The 22,474-nt window shown below is 44.4% G+C and overlaps 1 protein-coding gene across 5 annotated transcripts in view; it reads left to right on the top strand.

The window, feature by feature from the left end:
• LOC109909907 (phospholipase D1) overlaps window positions 1–21,724 on the top strand; it is a 30,827-nt gene extending 9,103 nt beyond the window's left edge. For 2 of the 5 annotated variants that reach the window (XM_020508990.2, XM_020508991.2), the window contains exons 2-26: window positions 1,511–1,685; window positions 1,934–2,097; window positions 2,192–2,334; window positions 2,707–2,818; window positions 2,906–2,971; window positions 3,539–3,597; window positions 3,699–3,791; window positions 4,113–4,265; window positions 4,404–4,553; window positions 5,099–5,182; window positions 5,546–5,627; window positions 5,760–5,870; window positions 6,160–6,345; window positions 6,479–6,698; window positions 10,992–11,123; window positions 11,206–11,324; window positions 11,488–11,601; window positions 11,705–11,815; window positions 11,902–11,990; window positions 14,662–14,775; window positions 15,147–15,196; window positions 15,837–15,971; window positions 19,442–19,595; window positions 19,735–19,852; window positions 20,006–21,724. In XM_020508990.2, coding sequence (XP_020364579.1) covers window positions 1,547–1,685; window positions 1,934–2,097; window positions 2,192–2,334; window positions 2,707–2,818; window positions 2,906–2,971; window positions 3,539–3,597; window positions 3,699–3,791; window positions 4,113–4,265; window positions 4,404–4,553; window positions 5,099–5,182; window positions 5,546–5,627; window positions 5,760–5,870; window positions 6,160–6,345; window positions 6,479–6,698; window positions 10,992–11,123; window positions 11,206–11,324; window positions 11,488–11,601; window positions 11,705–11,815; window positions 11,902–11,990; window positions 14,662–14,775; window positions 15,147–15,196; window positions 15,837–15,971; window positions 19,442–19,595; window positions 19,735–19,852; window positions 20,006–20,230 — 3,123 coding nt within the window. In that variant the 5' untranslated portion in view covers window positions 1,511–1,546 and the 3' untranslated portion in view covers window positions 20,231–21,724. Of the gene's footprint in view, window positions 1–1,510; window positions 1,686–1,933; window positions 2,098–2,191; window positions 2,335–2,706; window positions 2,819–2,905; window positions 2,972–3,012; window positions 3,443–3,538; window positions 3,598–3,698; window positions 3,792–4,112; window positions 4,266–4,403; window positions 4,554–5,098; window positions 5,183–5,545; window positions 5,628–5,759; window positions 5,871–6,159; window positions 6,346–6,478; window positions 6,699–10,991; window positions 11,124–11,205; window positions 11,325–11,487; window positions 11,602–11,704; window positions 11,816–11,901; window positions 11,991–14,661; window positions 14,776–15,146; window positions 15,197–15,836; window positions 15,976–19,441; window positions 19,596–19,734; window positions 19,853–20,005 lie in introns of those variants that run through there. The other 3 variants (XM_031796576.1, XM_031796577.1, XM_031796578.1) reach the window with 3 other exon arrangements.
• Window positions 21,725–22,474: the final 750 nt, after the last annotated feature.

Raw genomic sequence — 22,474 nt, 5'->3', positions numbered from 1 at the left:
GTGGAGCGATAGGTAACGCTGCTTCGATGGTGTCTGTTGTCAATGTGTGCAGAGGGTCTCTGGTTCAAGCCCAGGTAGGGGCGAGGAGAGGGACGGAAGCTAAACTGTTACATAGACTAACAGTGAAATGCTTACTTACGGGTCCTTCCCAACAATGCAGAGAATAACAGGAGTAATAAATACACAATAAGTAGCGTTAACTGTAGTACCCGTACTGAGTCCATGTGCATGGGTACGAGGTAATTGAGCTCCTTGCGGTCTGATGCCAAGCCGTTGCCATACCAAGCGGTGTTGTAGCCAGTCAAGATGCTCTCAATGGTGCAGCTGTATAACTTTTTGAGAATCTGAGGGCCTATTCCAAATCTTTTCAGTCTCCTGAGGGGGAAGAGGCGTTGTCGTGTCTTCTTCATGACTGTCTTGGTGTGTGTGGACTATGATAATTCCTTAGGGATGTGGACACTGAGGAACTTGAAGCTCTCGACCTGCTCCACTACAGCCCTGACAATGTGGATGGGGCCGTGTTCTGCCCTCCTTTTCCTTTAGTCCACGTTCAGCTCCTTTGTCTTGCTGACGTTGAGGGAGAGGTTGTTGTCCTGGCACCACACTCCCAGGTCTCTGACCTCCTCCCTGTAGGCTGTCTCATTGTTGTCGGTGATCAGGCCTACCACCATCATGTCGTCAGCAAACTTAATGATGGTGTTAGAGTCGTGCACGGCCACGCGGTCGTGGGTGAACAGGGAGTATAGGAGGGGACTAAGCACACACCCCTGAGGGGCCCCCATGTAAAATATTGTCCCATGTACATTGTGTAATTTACTGATGGGCCCTAACTAGCCCCATGGGGATATCCCTGGTCATTACGATCGGGTCGTGTACAGCTGCGCTCTGAATGGATGATTACTTGGGTGCTGCCAGCTGTGGGCATGTGGACAGGACTGAAATACACAATCCAGGGAAAAATGTTCTGTTGCCTTCATTCTGTGACATACCATCTTTTCCTAATCATCTCGCAAATCTCTGTTATGAGATTTGCGGTCACAATTATCCTATTTACACTTTAGTCAATTTTGACACTATAGTATTTTTTGTGATGCCACATATGCAATTTTCAAAAGGAGAAGTTTATTTTTTGGTTGAGTTGGACTTTAAGGAGAGTGGAAGCAGCCTTGTTATATTTTAGCATTAAGCCGTGGCTTACAGAGAAGACAGCCTATGGCAACAGTGTGTGAATTCCATTGTGTTTCCTCCTCTCCTCATTGTCTTTAGCCTGCTACTACAGGCCATTCCTGATGTGCTGCTATTCACCAGTTCCCATTCAAACACTCTTACCAGCCTTTATCTGCATATTTACACACACATACAACCTACTGCCATGGGGGTAACAGTAACACCTAAGGTTGCAGTCAGATTCCATAAACTTGTCATTGACGTCATGTTGTCTACCTGGTCTCTCTGTCTGTCCCTGTCTCTCCCTATCTCCCTCCCCCATCCCCGTCTGCCTGTTCACCAGGTGAGCCCTGGGCGCCGAGCGTGCTAGCCAATAACCATGCTGCGCCAATCTGAGCCTACCAATAGCACGTTGCACCTGGTTGCCACGGATATGAGTGAAATTATGGAGAATTTGGACACTCGTGAGCTGTACCTAGGAGACGGGGAATATGACACTACAGACTTTAAACTCCCAGGTAGGGTGTGTGTGTGCGCAAATGTTTTATTCATTGATTGATGGATTAGTTTATAAGAAGACAGTTTTACCCATCTAACTATTTATAACTTATTCATGAGCAACAAAGTGTGTGTAGTGTGGGCAGGTAAGTTTTGCTCAAGGTGTTGTGTGGGGAATGTTCTGTCTTAGAGATGTGTGTGTGTAGTGTAGTTTCTGATGTGTGTGTGTGTGTGTAGTGTAGTTTCTGATGTGTGTGTGTTCCCCCAGAGGAGCGTCGGGGCTTTGCGTCTGTCTACAATACTGTGGGGTTTAAGGAGGCAGAGGTCAAGGTGTTTCTCTCCTCTCCCATCACCGCTAAGATACTAGAAGTGGAGAGATTCACCTCTGCACAGGACCGCTTCAATATCACATCACAGCGCAGTGTCAACAAGGTACACACGCACATACCTCAGCAAAGCACCACACACAAACACACACACACACACTCACTCAGCCATACCTTTTATATTTTTCCTGTCTGTGTAGAGTCTGCCTGCGGTATTTAAGATTGAAATGAGACATGGAGAGTTCAGCTGGGTGGTCAAGAGGAAGGAGAAACACTTCATGGACCTCCATAGAGAACTGCTCCGATACAAGACTTTCATGAGAATACCACTACCCTCCCGCAGGTACACACACACCTGTTTGTTTTACTAACCTTGTGGGGACCAAAAAATGGATTCCTATTTAATATCACATTTTTACTAACCCCTAACCCTTAACCCCTCACCCTAATCCTAACTCTAATTGGAACTCCAAACCTAACCCCTAAGCCTAAAATAGCCTTTTTCCTTCTGGGGACTGGCAAAATATCCCCACTTGTCCAAGTGTTCCTTCTTTTTACTACTAGGATAGTAAAACCAAACACACACACACACACACACACAGGTAGTATCAAAGATGATGAAACTGAAAAGACACTAAAAATGTCCTATTGACTCCCTCTTTCTCTCTCCTCTTTCTCTCCATCCTCTCTCTCTCCCCCTCTCTCTCTCTTCCAGCCACACAGTGAGAAGGCATAGTGTTCGGAGGTCAGAGGTCAGGGCCATGCCCACTCTGCCACGGGGGAGCGGGGATGAGCTGGCCCGGGAGGAACAGGTGTCCAGCAGGAGGGTACGCCATTCGGCAAACACATTTGTCATTCACCTGTTAATCACCTGCTTTACTCTTCCTAACACGGTATGTCTTTATTGATTACAGAAAGCATTGGAGGACTACCTGAACAAGCTGCTGAAGATGTCTATGTACAGAAACTACCATGCTACGGTGAGACACACACACACACACTGCTGGAGATGTCTATGTACAGAAACTACCATGCAACGGTGAGACACACACACACACACACACACACACACACACACACACACACACACTGCTGGAGATGTCTATGTACAGAAACTACCATGCTACGGTGAGACACACACACACACACACTGCTGGAGATGTCTATGTACAGAAACTACCATGCTACGGTGAGACACACACACACACTGCTGGAGATGTCTATGTACAGAAACTACCATGCTACGGTGAGACACACACACACACACACACTGCTGGAGAAGTCTATGTACAGAAACTACCATGCTACGGTGAAACACACACACACACACACACACACACACACACTGCTGGAGATGTCTATGTACAGAAACTACCATGCTACGGTGAGACACACACACACACACACACACACTGCTGGAGATGTCTATGTACAGAAACTACCATGCTACGGTGAGACACACACACACACACACACACACACACACTGCTGGAGATGTCCACGCTACGAGGATATGTCCAACTTTCAAATGTTCTTGTTTCTCTTAGATGGAGTTTATAGACGTCAGCCAGCTATCCTTCATCCATGATCTGGGACCTAAAGGCTTGTGAGTAACTCTACACTATCTACTGTAACTAACTACTCACCACCACCATGACACTTCAGTCAGGAAGAGAAGTCTTCTACTTGTTCTCTTCATTTCCCCAGAGAAGGGATGGTGTACAAGCGGTCAGGTGGTCATCGTATCCCAGGACTTAACTGCTGTGGTCATAGCAAGATGTGCTACCGCTGGTCCAAACGGTCAGTACCCTGAATTACAGATGAAATATCACGATGTGCTACCGCTGATCCAAACGGTCAGTATCCTGAATAATAGATTAAATATCACGATGTGCTACCGCTGATCCAAACGGTCAGTACCCTGAATTATAGATGAAATATCACGATGTGCTACCGCTGATCCAAACGGTCAGTATCCTGAATTATAGATGAAATATCAAAGTCTGAGAATGATTCTATCCTCCTCTGGAGTCCAGATGTTGTCTCATATCTCCTCTTACTGCTCCAGCTTATACTGCTGAGCTGTGCTGTAATAATAAACTCTAGTGTCTGTCTGTCTAGCTGGTTGGTGGTGAAGGATTCGTTCCTACTCTACATGAAGCCAGACTCGGGAGCCATTGCCTTTGTTCTCCTGGTGGATAAAGAGTTCTGCATCAAAATGGACTCCAAAGACACAGAGACCAGACACGGAGTACGGATTGATAGCCTTTCCAGGTGGGTTGCTAAAAAAGTAGGTTGCTACCTCACCAAGGACTATTGAAAAAAACAGAATCTACAGAAATGATTCAGACAATTGTTGAGTAAAAAGGAGTTTCAACAATCATTGTTTTTGTGTGTGTGTATTTTCTGCAGGGCCCTGGTGTTGAAATGCAGCAGCTACAGACATGCCAGGTGGTGGGGTCAGGCCATCGAGGGCTTCGTCCAGAAGCATGGCTCTGCCTTCCTGACCGACCACCGCTTCGGTTCCTTCGCCCGACAGGAGCACAACATCCCAGCCAAATGGTATCCACAGCTACACCACAATCATTAAACCACCACACGTTTAATACAGTCAGAGTTAAATAACACCCCAGTCTGAACATTAAGTGAGAACAATGCAGAATATATATTTAAAATGGGAAATTACTCTGGGAATGTATTTTTTCAAGACTCATTTACTGTACACACCAAAGTTCCAGTAGAGCATAAAGGCCAGCTAGTGTGGCAGGTGGGTTATCCCAGGTAATCCCAGGTACACTTTGGCCCAGGTACAGTTTGGCCCAGTTACAGCCCTTAAAGATATCTGTCTCACTGGAGTAACCTGACACAAAGAGAGGGAAAATGACACTGGGCTTCTCATCACCTGTCACCTGCTGGGGCAACACTATACTGTCTGTGTGAGACATCGGGGGGGTGTGTGCAACAGTGAAAGTCTGTGGGTGGGTGTATGCTTGCGTGCGTGGGAAGGTTTGTGTGTCTGATTACCTGAGAGAGAGAGTGAGTGTGTGTATGAAAGAGAGACCACACTGTATTTTAAGTGTGTGACTATAATATAACTCTGTTTATAGGTATGTGAATGGGAAGACCTACATGGCTGACGTGGCAGACGCTCTGGAGGAGGCTGAAGAAGAGATCTTCATCACTGACTGGTGGTACGTGTGGGTTGTTTACTGTGTGTGTGTGTGTGTGTGTGTGTGTGTGTATATGGAGAGCACAGAGCGGTCACACCTCCAAGGCAGACTGTGGTCAAACAGATGGGTTACAATCAGAGACCTGGAATACTGTTACACCCACCCCACACAGCTGTCAGCCGCCAGAGCCTGGTTTACCCTCAGAGCCTGGTTCCTCTCTAGGTTCCTTCCATTCTAGGGAGTTTTTCCTAGCCACCGTGCTTCTACATCTGCAATGCTTGCTGTTTGGGGTTTTAGGCTGGGTTTCAGTACAGCACTTTGTGACATCGGCTGATGAAACAAGGGCTTTAAAAAATACATTTGATTGTATGTGTGTGTTTTCAGGCTGAGCCCTGAGATCTTTATGAAGAGGCCGGTTGTCGAGGGAAACCGCTGGCGCCTTGACTGCATCCTGAGACGCAAAGCGGTGAGCAACAAAATGCTGTCTCATTGGTCCATTTGCACCCCTCAAACTGCCTTAGTGTTGATCTTATCATTGATTAAATGATTTGATTATGTGGTGATTAGTAACGGTGACTCTGTCTTTCTGTCCCTATAGCAACAGGGAGTGCGTATCTTTGTGATGCTGTATAAGGAGGTGGAGCTAGCTCTGGGCATCAACAGTGAATACAGCAAGAGAACACTAATGCATCTCCACCCCAATGTCAAGGTAGGTGTGTGTGTGTGAAATGTGTTTACAGTGTGTTTATAGATGTTTATAGAGCATAGGAGGTTGGTGGCACCTTAATTGGGGAGGACGGGCTTGTGGTAATGTCTGGAGCGGAATCGATGGAATGGTATCAGATGCATGAAACGCATGGGTTCCATGTGTTTTTGATGCCATTCCATTCACTCCATTCCAACCATTATTATGAGCCGTCTTCCCCTCAGTAGCCTCCACTGGTATAGAGGTATCCTTTTATGTAGTAAAAGTGTGTGTGTGTGTGTTTCTTCTGTAGGTGATGCGTCATCCGGACCATGTCTCCTCCTCTGTATACCTGTGGGCGCATCACGAGAAGATCATCATCATCGACCAATCAGTGGCCTTCGTGGGTGGGATCGACCTGGCTTACGGTCGCTGGGATGACAGAGAGCACCGTCTGACGGACGTGGGGAGTGTGACACGCTCTGTAGCCCTGGAGCAGGTCAGACACACAACCACACACACAGTCTGAGTGTCACATGATCACTAGCCAACATAGAGCATGTGAGGACCAGACATCCACACCAACTTTCCTCTCGCTCTGTCTTTCTGTCTCCTGCCTCCTGTCTCCACAGGCTGAGGGATCCTCCTTCAAGATGGCCACCGCACCGACCAGTAGTTCTGCCCCTAGCAATGGGAAGGGTGCTGCTGCCCTGGTAGTGGACTCAGGGGACCAGCCCAAGTTGAAGGGTCTGGGGAGAATTAGGAGGACAGGGTTCAGTATGAAGAGACACCTGCAGAAACATGGACTGGCCCACGCCGACTCTGTTAGCAGTGTGGATAGCTCAGAAGAGAGTGAGTCCGTACATGCACATGTCATAAACGCATGCAGAAGCTAAACGTTGCCCAAATTGTTGTATTTTACGGAGTCATTTGCTGCTTTGTGTATCTAACCGTCATGCCTAACTGTTTTGAATGTTTAACATCACTAACTCTTCTCTACTAACTACTCAACACAACGCTACATTGATGCTGGTGTTCTGCTTATCACTTGGTAAAAAATACCAATGTTAGCATAGCAAACTACTCAGTTCACGCTAGTTCACGATAGAAGAATCAGATCTGAAGCATCCGTTTGGAACTTCCACTCACCACCAAATATGGTGATGAGAGGAAGTCCAGCGGGCTGTGGGAGAAGATGGAGCTAGATGAAACTTGGCGGACATTCTGCTAACTTTCAGATCGATAAATCTCGATGCAGATTGCACTAACATTTGTAGACTTGACCATTTGCCAAAGTAAAAAGAAAATGCGTTGTTTAGAAGGAGTGAAAGGGCAAATTGAGTTATTGCACACACGGAATTCACAGAGAAGGAAAATATGCAACTACATGCTAAAACGCACCAATAGGATCTCGCTAGCTCATGCTTGGCTCTGCCCACTGTGCTTCATTTGCTCCCATTGGAAACAACGCCGATGAGATATCTTTGGTTAGTTACCAATATCTTTGGTACTATAATACTAGCTCGCTATCCCCATTTTGGTCTGGAGTCTACCAGAATTAGAAATTCACGCACTAGCACGCATTTAGAGACCACAGTACTTCAGGTGCAGAGAGAGGGACAGGACCATAGTCTGCAGAGGTTAAATGGCAGTCTGTGTGTCCAGGTTGGGCGAACAGCGTCAACAGCCAACACAATCTGATCCTCACTAGAGGGGTGGAGCTGAGACTGGCCCCTCCCATTGGGTTGGCACAGGCTGGTGAGTGAGTCTCTGATTGGAAGATGCGCTGTGGGATCGGGGCTTCAACTGTCCCGCTGCTAAACTAATCACCCAGTGTGCTTTGCAGTGTTCATCACGTGTGTCTCTCTGAAAGAGTGCAAATATCTCAGGGGCCTCATTTATAACCGTTGTGTAAATGTTATATGAAATATCTGTAGACTGAGCACCAAAATATTGAGATTGATCAACTTGGCGCATGCCTGCCATAAATAGGCAAGTTTCCCATTAGAAATCAGACCTGCAGAAACTGCGTATAAACAAGCATAATAACTCCGCCTGAAAACCCCCCTCATTCATCTATTATGGTGACAACGCCCTTATTTGCTGTATACTTTGTAATTATTGTAATTAGGCCAAGACAGTATCTAAAGGAAATAGCAATGGCGAACTTGATCAATGTCTTTAGAGATTTTGGCAGAATGTTTTCTTTCGCGGTGACATTTGCTGTATCTGACCGTGTCTGAAAGACAAACTATTGAACATTGTTGTGGACCTGTGAACAGATCGTTTGAAATCACTAATGTTTTGCATTTGACCCTTTCCCGAACCTAAAAATGCTGCACTGCCGGCGAATTCTGAAACATTGTCTACTCAGGAAAAAAAAAATTTAACTACAGTGGGCCTACCTACAGTGGGCCTACCTACAGTGGGCCTACCTACAGTGGGCCTACCTACAGTGGGCCTACCTACAGTGGGCCTACCTACAGTGGGCCTACCTACAGTGGTAGTTAACACACTCCACCGCTAAATATCAACTGTCTGTTCACCTGTTAAGCTCTATGTTATAAAACGTGCTCCCATTTGGATGCAGAGAGCAATAACCTGAAAGTACAATAGCCTCTCTATTAGGCATAATGAGAGATGCGCATGTTAAGTTATTGCATGGCTACTTCAGGAATATGAACTCATGCCAGAAAAGGTGAGAAATGTATTCTGCTATGGTATGTATATATCTATGTATTATGTCGGCTATTATGTTTATAATTTAAATATTATTTACTCAGGAAATGTTACATTAGGCTACAATATTCAGACGTTGTCTACAAACGTCAATGGAAAAGGTGGACCATCGGTCCGCATAGAGCAAAATACTTAAAAAGTATATCTGTTTATTTACTACTGTGAAGTGGGTCCAATTAAGAGAGATGGGAAGAATGGTAGCCTATCCTACCTTGTTGTAGGCCTATAGGCTATTTCAGATGTAGCGAGTATAAAAACATCCCAGTCAGACAAGGTTTTTAGTCTGCAATGATTGTGGAAATGAAATAAACAATAGGAAATAGATTATTATTTCAAATGATTTTAGAATGCAAAGATAAAATAAATAGATTTTTGCTCTTCTAACTAATGGCAAATGAGTGCATCTTATTATATTTAGCTACTTGTTCTAAATAAGACTGTCATATATTGTCAATGATGTGCGTACTGGGAGCGGAGTCAGGTGCAGGAGAGCAGAGAGGTGTGAACAGGTGCACACTTTATTTTAGGCAGGAGAAACCAACAGACGGACGCCACTGCGTCCAAACCTCCAGCCAATTGGCAAAAGTGCAAACGCGCAAACAGTCACAATAATATGTACAAACAAATAAACATATCTCGTGAAATAAAACGCATACCAGTATAGTGCATCAAAATAGACACGTAACACAAAACAATCTCACACAAGAACACGAGGGGCAACAGAGTAATAAATACATGTAGTGTGATTGGGGAATGAAAACCAGGTGTGCAGGGAACAAGACAAAACAAATGGATACATGGAAAATGGAGCGGCGATGGCTAGAAAGCTGGTGACGTCGACCACCGAACGCCGCCCGAACGAGGAGAGGAGCTGACTTCGGTGGAAGTCGTGACAGATATTCCTGCACAAGGCTAGTCTACTGTTGCCTATTTGCAATGCAATACTTCAACCAATAGAAACTGTGCGTACACATGGTCTCAAATTTACGGGAGGATAATAAGCACATTCTAACATAAATTTCAGTTTTTATAAATGCTGAATTTGCGTGAAAACTGGTGCACGCATGCTTTGGGGCATATTTTGTGTGTATGGCAATGTTTATAAATGAGGCCCCAGGTCTTTCTGCACCGTGTGGCATGAGTGTGTGTGCTCATGTCAAGACTTTGTACAAGGTCAATAAGCATCTCCCATGTTGCAGACTAGGCCCTCTGCAGTGTGTTTTTATGGCGGAAGAATTTCAAGGAATGTGGAGGAGGCAAAGACCCACCCAGACATATTATCCCTTAAAATGGCAGCTTACTGCAGCTTGCACACACACAACTTCTGGTTGTGGTTATGCCTAGGAATGTTCAGATGTTTTCCTCAGATCACTATGTTTTTACTACTGTGAATGTTGTTAATCTGAGCACAAGAGTACTCAACTGTGTAGCTAGACTCAGACAAGACCGCTGCTGCTGGTAAATGAGCTGACATATCTGTCTGAAACAGGATGGACTGTGACTCTGTGTCATGGCGGTGTGGGGTGTGTTCTCTCTGTGTGTGTGTGTGTGTCTGGGTGTGGGGTGTGTTCTCTCTCTGTGTCATGGCTGTCTGGGTGTGGGATGTGTTCTCTCTCTGTGTGTGTCTGGGTGTGGGATGTGTTCTCTCTGTGTGTGTGTCTGGGTGTGGGGTGTGTTCTCTCTGTGTGTGTCTGGGTGTGGGATGTGTTCTCTCTCTGTGTGTGTGTGTCTGGGTGTGGGGTGTGTTCTCTCTGTGTGTGTGTGTCTGGGTGTGGGATGTGTTCTCTCTGTGTGTGTGTGTCTGGGTGTGGGGTGTGTTCTCTGTGTGTGTGTGTGTGTGTGTGTGTGTGTGTGTGTCTGGGTGTGGGGTGTGTTCTCTCTGTGTGTGTGTGTCTGGGTGTGGGGTGTGTTCTCTCTCTGTGTGTGTGTCTGGGTGTGGGGTGTGTTCTCTCTCTCTCTCTCTGTGTGCATGCGTCTGTCCGTCCGGGGACTATTTTGACTCTCAACTGTCTTTCTGTCCACTGTTTGTTTAATGCATTGAGGAAACAAATCCTTATAAAACTAATTTAAACCTTGAAACTAACTACTTATAGTAACCAACCTCTCTCTCTTGGAGTGTCTTCTGATTTCAACTGAAATGTGTCTTCAGCATTTAACCCAATCCCTCTGAATCAGAGAGGTGCTGGGGGACGCCTTACGTCTTTGTCGCCCCTGGAAAAGTGGGTTAACTGCCTTGCTCAGGGGCAGAACAACAGATGTTTACCTTGTCAGGTATTCAATCCACCAACCTTTCGGTTACTGCCCCAACGCTCTAACCACTAGGGTACCTGTTGAAGGCATTCAGTTGAACAACTGACTAGGTATCCCTATCCCTTTAACTTCTATGTGTCTGTGTCTGGCCTTTAGAGACGGTGCGTAGCATGCAAACAGGAATAGGAGGAGTAGGAGAGTTGGTTGGAGATACAAGGTTCTGGCATGGGAAAGACTACTGCAACTTCGTATACAAAGACTGGATCCAACTGGACAAGCCCTTTGACGGTAAGCACATCACCTGAACACACTCTTGAACCTGGTCATAAACACACACCTACCTGTACATCACTGTATCCCGTCTCGCCAGACTTCATTGACAGACACACCCACCCCAGGATGCCGTGGCATGACATCGCCTCCGTGGTTCATGGGAAGGCTGCCAGGGATGTGGCCAGACACTTCATCCAGCGCTGGAACTTCTGCAAGGTCAGACACCGGTCACAGTGATGTCAATAAGAGTCAGAGGTAACATGTCTGACTCCTTCACAATTTCTGAACAAGAATAGCATTTTGGTAATTGATCATTTCTCTCTCTGTCTTGCATCCCCCCTTTCACTTCCTCTTTGTCTGTCTCTCTATCTGGCTCTAGATAATGAAGCCAAAGTATCGTTCTCTCTCCTACCCGTACCTCCTGCCCAAGTCTCACACTACCGCAGGAGAGATCAGATACCAGGTCCCCAACTGCATCCCTGCAAAAGTACAGGTAAACACACACTAACACACGCACCATCCTACACACACAAGTTTTATGGCTTGAATATCCAACTGCACATTTCCACTCTCTTCCTGTCTGTGTCCACTGTCAGATCCTGCGCTCAGCATCCGACTGGTCAGCTGGTATAAAGTACCATGAAGAATCCATCCACAACGCCTACGTCCACGCTATCAAGAACAGCCAACACTACATCTACATAGAGGTACTGTTGTGCATATACAGTACATTACATAACACTACATAGGCATTACGTAGTGTAACATGCTTCTATGTCCTGCTGTTTCTCAGAACCAGTTCTTCATCAGCTGTACTGATAACAGACATGTCTTCAACAAGATAGGAGACGCCATCGCTGAACGCATCATCCAAGCATACAAGTAACCTGCCCCTCTCCACACACACAAACATGCACACATGTACAGTACCAGTCAAAAGTTTGGACACACCTACTCAAAATGTCTACATTGTAGAATAATAGTGAAGACATCAAAACTATGACAAAACACATATGGAATCATGTAGTAACCAAAAAACTGTTAACCTCTTGATTCTAGCCATCCCGGATCTGGGATCGTGAATACAGCCTCAAGCTCATTAGCATAACGCAACGTTAACTATTCATGAAAATCGCAAATGAAATAAATATATTAGCTCTCAAGCTTAGCCTTTTGTTAACAACACTGTCATCTCAGATTTTCAAAATATGCTTTTGAACCATAGCTAAACAAGCATTTGTGTAACAGTATTGATATCCTAGCATAGCATTAAGCATGGCATTCAGCATGCAACATTTTCAAAAAACAAGAAAAGCATTCAAATAAAATAATTTACCTTTGAAGAACTTCAGATGTTTTCAATGAGGAGACTCTCAGTTAGATAGCAAATGTTTAGTTTTTCCAAAAAGATTATTTGTGTAGACAAATCGCTCCGTTTTCTTCATCACGTTTGGGTAAGAAAAAAAACTAAAATTAAGTCATTACAACGCAAACTTTTTTCCAAATGAACTCCATAATATCGACAGAAACATGGCAAACGTTGTTTAGAATCAATCCTCAAGGTATTTTTCACATATCTATCGATGATAAATCATCAATGGAACGCGCATGGACCTAGAGATTACGCAATAATTTTGACGCATGACACCGGGCGGACACCTGGTAAATGTAGTCTCTTATGGTCAATCTTCCAATGATATGCCTACAAATACGTCACAATGCTGCAGACACCTTGGGGAAACGGCAGAAAGTGCAGGCTCATTCCTGGCGCATTCACAGCCATATAAGGAGACATTGAACACAGCGCCTTCAGAATCTGAGGCATTTCAGATTCTGGGGCACTCACAGATAATATCTTTGCAGTTTTGGAAAAGTCAGTTTTTTCTTTCCAAAGTTGTCAATTACATGCATAGTCGAGCATCTTTTCGTGACAAAATATCTTGTTTAAAACGGAAACGTTTTTTATCCAAAAATTAAAAGAGCGCCCCCTATCTCGAAGAAGTTAAACCAATCAAAATATATTTGAGGTTCTTCAAAGTAGCCACCCTTTGCCTTGATGACAGCTTTGCACACTCTTGGCTCTCTAGCTTCACCTGGAATGCTTTTTTTAAGGAGTTCCCACATATGCTGAGCTCTTGTTGGCTGCTTTTCCTTCACTCTGCGGTCCAACATCCCAAACCATCTCAATTGTGTTGAGGTCGGTTGATTGTGGAGGCCAGGTCATCTGATACATCACTCCATCGCTCTCCTCCTTTGTCAAATAGCCCTTACACAGCCTGGATGTGTGTTGGATCATTGTCCTGTTAAAAAAAACAAATGATAGTCCCACTAAGCGCAAACCACATGAGATGGCCTACCCCTGCATAATGCTGTGGTAGCCATGCTGGTTAAGTGTGCCTTGAATTCTAAGCAAAGCACCATCACACCACCTCCTCCTTGCTTCACGGTGGGAACCACACATCATCCGTTCACCTACTCTGCGTCTCACAAAGATACGGTGGTTGGAACCAAAAAGCTCAGATTTGGACCCATCAGACCAAAGGACAGATTTCCACCGGTCTAATGTCCGTTTCTTGTGTTTCTTGGCCCAAGCAAGTCTCTTCTTATTATTTGTGTCCTTTACTAGTGGTTTCTGTGCAGCAAATCGACCATGAAGGCCTGGTTCACGCAGTCTCCTCTGAACAGTTGATTGTTGAGATGTGTTTGTTACTTGAACTCTGAAGCATTTATTTGGGCTGCAATTTCTGAGGCTGGTAACTCTAATGAACTTATCCTCTGCAGCAGAGATGACTCTGGGTCTTCCATTCCTGTGGCAGTCCTCATGAGAGCCAGTTTCATCATAGTGCTTGATGGTTTTTGTGACTGGACTTGAAGAAACTTTCAAAGTTCTTGAAATTTTGGGTATTGCCTGACCTTCATGTCTTAAAGTAATGATAGACTGTCGTTTCTCTTTGCTTGTTTCGAGCTGTTCTTGCCATAATATGGACTTGGTATTTTACCAAATAGGGTTATATTCTGTATACCACCACTACCTTGTCACAACACAACTGATTGGCTCAAACGCATTAAGAAAGAAAGAAATTCCACAAATTAACTTTTAAGAAGGCACACCTGTTAATTGAAATGAATTCCAGGTGACTACCTCGTGAAGCTGGTCGAGAGAATGCCAAGTGTGTGCAAAGCTGTCATCAGTGAAAAGGGTGGCTACTTTGAAGAATCTCAAATCTCAAATATATTTTGATTTGTTGTTTTTTCTGGTTACTACACGTGTTATTTCATAGTTTTGATGTCTTCACTATTATGTAGAAAATAGTCAAAATAGAGAAAAACCCTTGAATGAGTTGGTGTGTCCAAACTTTTGACTGGTACTGTACACACACATCTGTACACACACACGATATGACACGTACAGTAGAAACACACTCATTGAGAATAACCAGCTCCACATGGCAACTGTTAGGTTTGGCAACAGCAGCTTTCATGAGGATGTTCCCACTGTTTAAGGTCACATCTTTCTCTGGGGGGGAAATAAACTGTGTGTGTGTCCTTTTAGGGAGGGTAAGAAGTTCAGAGTGTACGTAGTGACCCCCTTGTTGCCCGGCTTCGAAGGAGACATCAACACCGGAGGAGGCAGTGCCATTCAGGCTGTCATGCACTACAACTACAGGTGTGTGAGCGGCACGCCATCAAATTAGACATGTCTGTCTGTGTAATGTATCTCTGCTGTAATATAAGGGGATTCAGAAAGCTCTGGCCAGAGGAGGCTTGGGATGGCACTTGGGAGGCCAGTTAAAGGGTTTATATCTACCTCTGTTTACACAGAGTAGACACTGAGAAGACCTGCCTTCACTTTACAACCACAGCAGTAAAGTGTCTGTGTGTGTACTCCACCCATGGAGATGGACTTTATGGGTCAAATTAGTATCCTTGTGGAAACACTACATCACACACTGGCTAGGCTGTCTACACATCCCTCCCTGTGACTCATCAATCTAGAAGTGGCAGGTACTGGAGTTAACATTCTCTCACTCTCTGTAGAACCATGAACAGAGGAGATTGTTCCATCATATCTCAGCTGAAGAGAGAAAGTAAGTTGTGTGTGTGTGTGTGTGTGTGTGTGTGTGTGTGTGTGTGTGTGTGTGTGTGTGTGTGTGTGTGTGTGTGTGTGCGTGTGCGTGTGCGTGTGCGTGCGTGCGTGCGTGCGTGCGTGTGCGCGCGCACACACAAGGGTGACGGGAAGTTCATGCCAGTTTCCACATTACACAGTTAGGCTACCCTCTTCACCAGAGTGGCGTCATACTGACCAGTACAAACAGCCAATCATAGTTTAACACACACCATCTCAGTGCAAGAGGCGTCACTACAGTCCCTGGTTCGAATCCAGGCTTTATCACACCTGGCCGTGATTGGGAGTCCCATAGGGCGGTGCACAATTGGCCCAGCGTCGTCCGGGTTTGGCCGGGGTAGGCCGTCATTGTAAATAAGAATTTGTTCTTAACGGACTTGCCAAGTTAAATAAAGGTTACATTTAAAAAATAATAATAATAGCACACGCACCTAGCCGAACACATTCCTACTCTTTGATTAACATTAGACTGTCTCCTTATGGTTCCTGGTTCTGCTTTTATTTATGGTTCTATGTGTGTTTCATTGGACTGGTTCTGTGTGTGTTTCAGTGGACTGGTTCTGTGTGTGTGTTTCAGTGGACTGGTTGTGTGTGTGTTTCAGTGGACGAGCAGTGGATGAACTACATCTCGTTCTGTGGTCTGAGGACCCATGCTGAACTGGAGGGACGCCTGGTCACAGAGCTCGTTTACGTCCACAGCAAGATGCTCATCGCAGACGACAACACCGTCATCATAGGTGGGTAGGTTTGGATTTGTGTGTATTGTTTTGTATTGTTAGGTATTATTGCACTGTTGGAGCTAGAAACATAAGCATTTCGCTACACTTGCGATTAATATCTGCAAAATACAGTTGAAGTCGGAAGTTTACAAACACTTATCTTGGAGTCATTAAAACTTGTTTTTCAACCACTCCACAAATGTATTGTTTACAAACTATATAGTTTTGGCAAGTCAGTTAGGACATCTACTTTGTGCATGACACAAGTCATTTTTCCAACAATTGTTTACAGACAGAATTCACTGTATCACAATTCTAGTGGGTCAGAAGTTTACATACACTAAGTTGACTGTGCCTTTAAACAGCTTGGAAAATTCCAGAAAATGATGTCATGGCTTTAGAAACTTCTGATAGGCTAATTGACATCATTTGAGTCAATTGGAGGTGTACCTGTGGATATATTTCAAGGCCTACCTTCAAACTCAGTGCCTCTTTGCTTGACATCATGGGATTTTTTAAATTTTAAATCAGCCAAGACCTCAGAAAAAAATTGTAGACCTCCACAAGTCTGGTTCATCCTTGGGAGCAATTTCCAAACACCTGAAGGTACCAGGTTCATCTGTACAAACAATAGTACGGAAGAATAAACACCATGGGATCACGCAGACGTCATACCGCTCAGGAAGGAGACGCGTTCTGTCTACTAGAGATCAACGTCCTTTGGTGTGAAAAGTGCAAATCAATCTCAGAACAACAGCAAAGGGCCTTGTGAAGATGCTGGAGGAAACGGGTACAAAAGTATCTACATCCACAGTAAAATTAGTCCTATATCGACATAACCTGAAAGGCCGCTCAGCAAGGAAGAAGCCACTGCTCCAAAACCGCCATTTAAAAAAAGCCAGAATACGGTTTGTAACTGCACATGGGGACAAAGATTGTGCTTTTTGGAGAAATATCCTCTGGTCTGATGAAACAAAAATAGAACTGTTTGGCCATAATGACCATCGTTATGTTTGGATGAAAAAGGGGGATGCTTGCAAGCCGAAGAACACCATCCCAACCGTGAAGCACGGGGGTGGCAGCATCATGTTGTGTGGATGCTTTGCTGCAGGAGGGACTGATGCACTTCACAAAATAGATGGCATCATGAGGAAGTAAAAGTATGTGGATATATTGAAGCAACATCTCAGGACATCAGTCAAGAAGTTAAAGCTCGGTCGCAAATGAGTCTTCCAAATGGACAATGACCCCAAGCATACTTCCAAATTTGTGGCAAAATTGCTTAATGACAATAAAGTCAAGGTATTGGAGTGGCCATCACAAAGCCCTGACCTCCATCCTATAGAACATTGTCGTGACGTTGTATTGGTTAATGTGGCGACTGTTGCTCATCGAATGATTATACGTTTTAATTACGTGATTAACTGAATCAAGCAATTATTAACTTATTAACCTGGGGCACCATGGGAAAACTAGTTTTATTGAGTTTCTATTTCCCAAATTAACCCAAAGAATATTAGAATATCGATTTTACAACAGCCGCTAATGAATCAGTTGCCTATATTAGTCTCATAATCTGAACGTCAAATAGCCCTTGAATCTTCATGGACCCGGGTCCCACTAATGAATTCGTGCCACACCAATTTTAATTGAATATTTATTTACTAAAAAGCTAAAATGATGATAAAAGATACACATAGACAAAACACATTATAGGCTATTGATTAGAACTTAGTATAACGGGCCAACACACTATGGCGCGTGTTACCCACAATGGGAATTTCAAAAGAGAGAGAAAAAGTACACGAGAAATATACATTTGGGTGAATTTGTCAGCTATGCTATTCTAACCGTAGCCTTGCCTCAAACCTCATGGGTCAGAATATATAATGATGTAATTACTGTGGTGATGATTTCAGGGGATTCTCTGCGTGGACCGTTCCGTTGTTCGATGACGCACTGCTCCTGTGCGCCTCGTTGCTCGTCCTCCCGGTATTCGTGTCCTTTGTGGCTTAGGAGTCTGTTCCCTCACCCCTTTCTCTGGAAGGGGTCTTCTGAGGACAGACAGCTCTGTAGCTCAGAGCTCACAGCATAGGAATGAAACCCTTTAGATACCACGATTCGATGGGAGATGGAGGCTAGGTGGTTTGACTTGAATTCATCCGCTTAGACACAGCTACTCATCTGTAGCTTGGGTAGAAAAGGATTTCTTTGTCCTCAAACTTGCGTTGCGTTCTGTGTTGGTTTGACTTTTCAGACCCTGCTGCAGCTGGGGTCACATAGTCTTATCGTAAATTCTATACTCACAAGTTTTATACCCTTGGGTCAGAAGTGGGCATAACCGTCTTTAGGGCAATTCTCTGGGCATACCAAGTTAATGAGGCAAGGGTTAGGTTTTCTCAAATCCCATTTTAGACAACTAATTTAACATTTCATCTTCCCCAAAACATTCTCTTTGATTTGGATACATACAACAATGTGTAAACATCAAACATATACTAGGAAAACCCTTCACATTCCAATGTTTTCGTAATAACGTCATCTATTAACCTTTTAATAACCGAACAAAAATGACATATATTTTCATATTCCATCTATCGTCATGACCAACATTGTGGCTGACTGAAACCATTGTTCTAAAGTCTCTTTATTTCATGTTTAATGTTCTGAGGTTGGTTCTCCATAGTGACAGGACAAAGGAATTTGTCTGTGGCCTGAGATTTACAAGGGGCGTGGGGCCATAAACCCCCCCCCCCCCCATGTCTTCAGAGCCACAGCTCTCTCCTCTTTTGGTTGAGAGATCATCTGTAGGGTTGGGGTCTCCTGTAACCTGACCTGATCAAGAGAGTCATGACAACATTTATGGGCAGAACTGAAAAAGTGTGTGTGAGCAAGGAGGCCTACAAACCTGACTCAGTTACACCAGCTCTGTCAGGAGGAAAGGGCCAAAATTCACTCAACTGATTGTGGGAAGCTTGTGGAAGGCTACCCAAAACTTTTGACCCAAGTTAAACAATTTAAAGGCAATGCTAACAAATACTAATTGAGTGTATGTAAACTTCTGACCCACTGGGAATGTGATGAAAGAAATCAAATCTGAAATAAATCATTCTTTCTACTATTATTCTGACATTTCATATTCTCAAAATGAAGTGGTGATCCTAACTGACCTAAGACAGGGAATTTTTACTCTGATTAAATGTCAGGAATTGTGAAAAACTGAGTTTAAATGTATTTGGCTAAGGTGTATGTAAACTTCCGACTTCAACTGTATGTGACCAATAAAATTGTATTTGATTTCTGTGTGCAAGTTTGGATTAATGTACGTCTGTAACCTAAGCTTTACATTACCATCTGCTGGTCAGTGTTATTACTGCATCCATCCATCCATCCACCAACTCATCGCCAAAGAAGAGCTTGAGAAAGTCCTAATGACAGACACAAAGGACCCACACACACACCTAACACTTCCTCTGTGTGTGTTGTAGGTTCGGCCAACATCAACGACCGCAGCATGTTGGGGAAGCGTGACAGCGAGGTGGCGGTGATCGTCGAAGACTCGGAGACCGTTACTGCGGTGATGGATGGACAGGAGTACCAGGCTGGTCGCTATGCACTGGCACTACGTCTAGAGTGCTTCAGGTGTGTGTCTGTGTGTGAGCCTTCAAGTGCTTTGACTTACGACCTCACTGAGGAATCAACTCTTCTCTTTAATACTGAGACTTTTCCCCTTCTCTCTCCCCCATCACGCCCTCCATCCCTCTCTCCCGCCTTCCATCAGGACTATCCTAGGGGCCCATACTGATCTGTCTATAGACGTGTCTGACCCTCTCAGTGATCACTTCTACAAGGAGATTTGGATGACCACCTGTGCTCGCAACGCCACTATCTATCAGAAGGTAGCTAACAGACACACAAAAACACTCCATCTACCAGAAGGTACACAAACACTAACATGCAACATTAGAACAAATCAGTATTATGTCATCATGCTACTATGCTTTGCTATCACAGAGTGTACAGAGTTGAACTTCTCCCTCTTTCCCCCCCAGGTGTTCCGGTGCCTTCCCTCCAGTGATGTCAGGAACATTCTGGAACTGGAAGGCTATCTGGCCAAGCCGGGGTTGGAGAGGGAGGATTCTGCACGCGCTCATGAGGAGCTGAAGAAGATCCGTGGCTTCCTGGTCCAATTTCCGCTCGACTTCCTATCTGAGCAGAATCTACTTCCTCCCATCGGCTCCAAGGAGTCCATGGTCCCCATGGAGGTTTGGACCTGAGACCGAGACCAGAGACTTTACACACACACACTCCACATTCTATACCAGAGAACTCTACCAGTGTCTGGAGTGATGAGGTCATTCCATTCTGGAGTGTGTGTCTGAAAAGCAGACAGCACCTTCACGTTTACATTAAAAAGAAGATAACAAAGGAGGAGGAGAGGACAATGGAGTGATTAACTGTGTGACCTTACACATACCTGTCTGTGTAGTTTAAGGGAATGTAACGGACTGCTCTGTAACTGTTCTGCACTGTTTACTAACACTATGGATCGCCGTGAGGGCTGGAGAACGCAGCTCAGACTCCTCTGCGTGATGTTTCTATGAAAACATACTAAGGCCTTAGAATAACGTAAGACAAAAAAAAGACAAGAGGGAGAAAAAAAAGGAGAGTGTGATATCGGAGACTGTTAGAAAGGGAGGGGGGGAGGTGAGAGAGAGCACTGTGCCCTTGCAGTCACATTGTGCAGGTGAAATCTTAAAGCCCTGCCCTTAACACCAAAATGAAATCACATGAACTCAACACAAGTGCCAATTATTGATACGGTAATGTTAATGCAGTATACCTTCTCTTACATTTCTCATATTCATTCTGTGGATTTCAGACTATGACCTTAAGGATCACTGTTTCTACTAGCGTGCCTTTAGGTCTCTAGAGGGCTAGACACCCTGTACAATAGCAAAACACAAAGGGACATTGTATTCCATCTTGGAATGTTGTATGATGCTGCACGTAGCTGTTAGCTTGCTAGCTAGTCACTGCACGTATCCATTAGCATGAAAACAAGTCAGTCTGCTGTGTGTTTCTGGTAACTTGTCATGTTAGCTACCAGTCCATGCAATCATTAGCATGCTAGCTAGAGTCAGTCCATTTCTAGCTACACCCGGCATGTAGCTACAGTAGCAAGGTTGGTCTTAATTCTAATTGAAGACAGTCAGTTCAGGAAGTGATTTTGTATTAAAATAAAATTGAAATAAATAGCTGCTTCTTTTCAGTTTGAGAAGTCCTTGAAAATAAATGCTATTTTTTTTTCCGATAATTGATTTGTAGTTTACTTTGAATTGAGCCCAACCCTGGTAGCTAACTGATATGCTTACCGTTTGCTTGCTAGTAAATGGCTGGACTGTGGTCATTATACTTCTTACTTTACTGACTGTAACAGTTCTGTCAGAGATAAGAGGTCTCCATGGGAGGAAGTCCCAACTCATAACGGTCTCATATCAGAATGTATCAACAATGCTCTGTCCCTCTTTCTCTGTCACTGTCCTTTTCTCTCTGTTCCTTCTCATTTATTTTCTCTGTCCTGTCGTTGTTCCTCTTTAGGACATTTCTCTTTCACTCTACGTTTCATTAGCCTGTTTCTAGAAATTGCACTTTTTGCACAGACTGATTGTGTCTTGTAGGAAAACCCAAATACTGATAATTCACGTATTTAATTATTTGTGCGTTGATGAAATGAATATTGACTATTAAACATATCTGTTTTTTCTCAGTGTCCTGGTGTGTCTTATTTATAATACAACCAAATTAGTCTGAGACAATTTTCATTTACAAAGATTTATTTATGTAACCTCTATTTCACTAGGCAAGTCAGTTAAGAACAAATTCTTATTTTACAATGACGGCTTGCCCCGGACAAACCTTCTCTTAACCCGGACAACGACTGCGTGCCCCGGCCAAACCTTCTCTTAACCCGGACAACAGCTGCCTGCCCCGGCCAAACCTTCTCTTAACCCGGACAACGACTGCCTGCCCCGGCCAAACCTTCTCTTAACCCGGACAACGCTCGGCCAATTGTGGGACTTCCGATCACGGCCGGGTGTGATACAGCATGGGATCGAACCAAGGTCTGTAGTGACGCTTCCAGCACTGAGATGCAGTGCCTTAGACCGCTGGGCCACTCGGGAGCCCAATGATGATGACCTGGCCAGAGGCAAAACATTGCAATGAGGAGCCCTGTCTGTTTTCACAGCGGCTAACAATTCTACTTAACCTGATAAAGCCTTTATTATCAGCCCTCATCTCTTAGAGAATTTCCACCGCCAGTGGCCCTGTCCCTCTGTTATCCTATCTCACACCTCACTCTACCCATAGAGGATGCCTGGTTATTCTTTAAAAGTGCCTTCCTCACCATCTTAAATAGCATGCCCCATTCAAAAAAATTTAGAACCAGGAATGGATATAGCCCTGACTGCTCTTGACCAGCACAAAAACATCCTGTGGCATTCTGCATTAGCATCGAA

The sequence above is a fragment of the Oncorhynchus kisutch genome, linkage group LG18 (genome assembly GCF_002021735.2).
Source record: "Oncorhynchus kisutch isolate 150728-3 linkage group LG18, Okis_V2, whole genome shotgun sequence".
NCBI classification, from domain to species: Eukaryota; Metazoa; Chordata; class Actinopteri; order Salmoniformes; family Salmonidae; genus Oncorhynchus; species Oncorhynchus kisutch.
This window is presented reverse-complemented; position numbering and strand designations above follow the sequence as displayed.